This window comes from Macrotis lagotis, chromosome 8 (assembly GCF_037893015.1).
Source record: "Macrotis lagotis isolate mMagLag1 chromosome 8, bilby.v1.9.chrom.fasta, whole genome shotgun sequence".
Lineage (NCBI taxonomy): Eukaryota > Metazoa > Chordata > Mammalia > Peramelemorphia > Peramelidae > Macrotis > Macrotis lagotis.
Genome location: NC_133665.1, coordinates 14754383 through 14755633, shown reverse-complemented (window position 1 = coordinate 14755633; position 1251 = coordinate 14754383). Strand labels below are relative to the sequence as shown.

Sequence of the window (1251 nt, the reverse complement as noted above, 5' to 3'; positions counted from 1 at the left end):
AAGCTTCCAATAATTAGAAATGATATGAAAGAGTAGAAAGGATGGCATTCAAGTTTGGCAACAAAATAAATACAAAGGAAAAAAATTTCAGAAGTAAAATAAATCATTGTATCACAATTCCATAAGCTTGGAAAGAAACTAGTATTATAGTTTCTCAAATCATTGAAATGAGTTTTTCCAGAAAATACCCATTTTTCACAATGCTAATCTCAATTAAACATCCTAAAATGTAGTTTGTTTGATCTTTAATTAGAAACCCTGGGAAAGGAAGATTGGAGAGGGGAGAAAAACCAACAACAGGTTAAATCCATTCTCTGTTTTAATTTGAAAAATTAACCCACAAACTATTTTTTGAATGAATACATAAAATTAAACAAAAACATATTTGGTGGAAACTCATAGCCAAGGCCATTTTATCAATGTGCTTAGGTCTTGCTTGCAACATCTGGCAGTGGGTAGCAGAACCAAAGGCAACAGTGTCACTTGGGTCTCCTGTATCTGTTCTGTCAGAGATTCTGTGGCACTGGCATTAGCAGTGGAATTTAATACTTCTCCAAAGTCACCTCCCGCAGCCTTATTTCCCCCAACTTTAGACTTCAAGTTGTCAACTTTTTCTTCAAATGATTTGAAAGTAGGTGAGTTTTTTACATCTTCGAGCTTTTTGGTGATGACAGACCCAACAGAAGAAAAAGCAGCTGAGGCCTTCTGTCCAGCCTGAGACAATGTTTCTGAAGTCTTCTTGTATGCAGATGTGGCTGTCATATCTTGCCAGCCTCTGGCAATATTCTGCTTTAGCTCCTGTAGTGAATTGATTCCAAGTTTCCTCTTGATCTCAGCTAGATGCTTTTCCTTGGCTGCTAACACTTGAGATAAGGTCTGTATTTCCTCTTCTACCTTTGCAAGTTCCTTTCTTAGTTCTTCCTGCTCGTCCTCTGATAGGGTCTCTGTGGCACTGATGGTAGCAACAGCATCCTCCCCTTCTTCAGGTACTTGATCTGTTTTCAGTAGACCTGGCTCCGCGTGGTCCATGTTCGCCGGCAGCAGACGGGAATGGCCGGTCTGGAGCCGAGCCGGGACCTCCGAGGGAGCGTGCTCCGAGGCCGCCGCTACCTTGCCTCTATCCTTTTCAATCCATATAACCATATGTAACCATATATTGATTATGAGAGTCCCCAACCATCTTTCAACTATATTATTCCAAAAGTTTTCTAATTGGATTCCTCTGTCCCAATCTCTCCTCCAAATCATTCT

General features: G+C 40.4%; 1 protein-coding gene across 1 annotated transcript; it reads right to left on the bottom strand.

Moving 5' to 3' along the window:
• Window positions 1–381: 381 nt before the first annotated feature.
• On the bottom strand, window positions 382–1045 carry LOC141494712 (tumor protein D52). The gene has a single exon (XM_074195930.1). It carries the CDS (start codon window positions 1027–1029, stop codon window positions 397–399), a length of 633 nt encoding a protein of 210 aa, XP_074052031.1. The 5' UTR covers window positions 1030–1045; the 3' UTR covers window positions 382–396.
• Between the last annotated feature and the right edge of the window lie 206 nt (window positions 1046–1251).

Bases quoted from the DNA above. Each gene is read 5' to 3' on its own strand.
- LOC141494712 (XM_074195930.1), bottom strand. From the start codon at position 1,029: ATGGACCACGCGGAGCCAGGTCTACTGAAAACAGATCAAGTACCTGAA.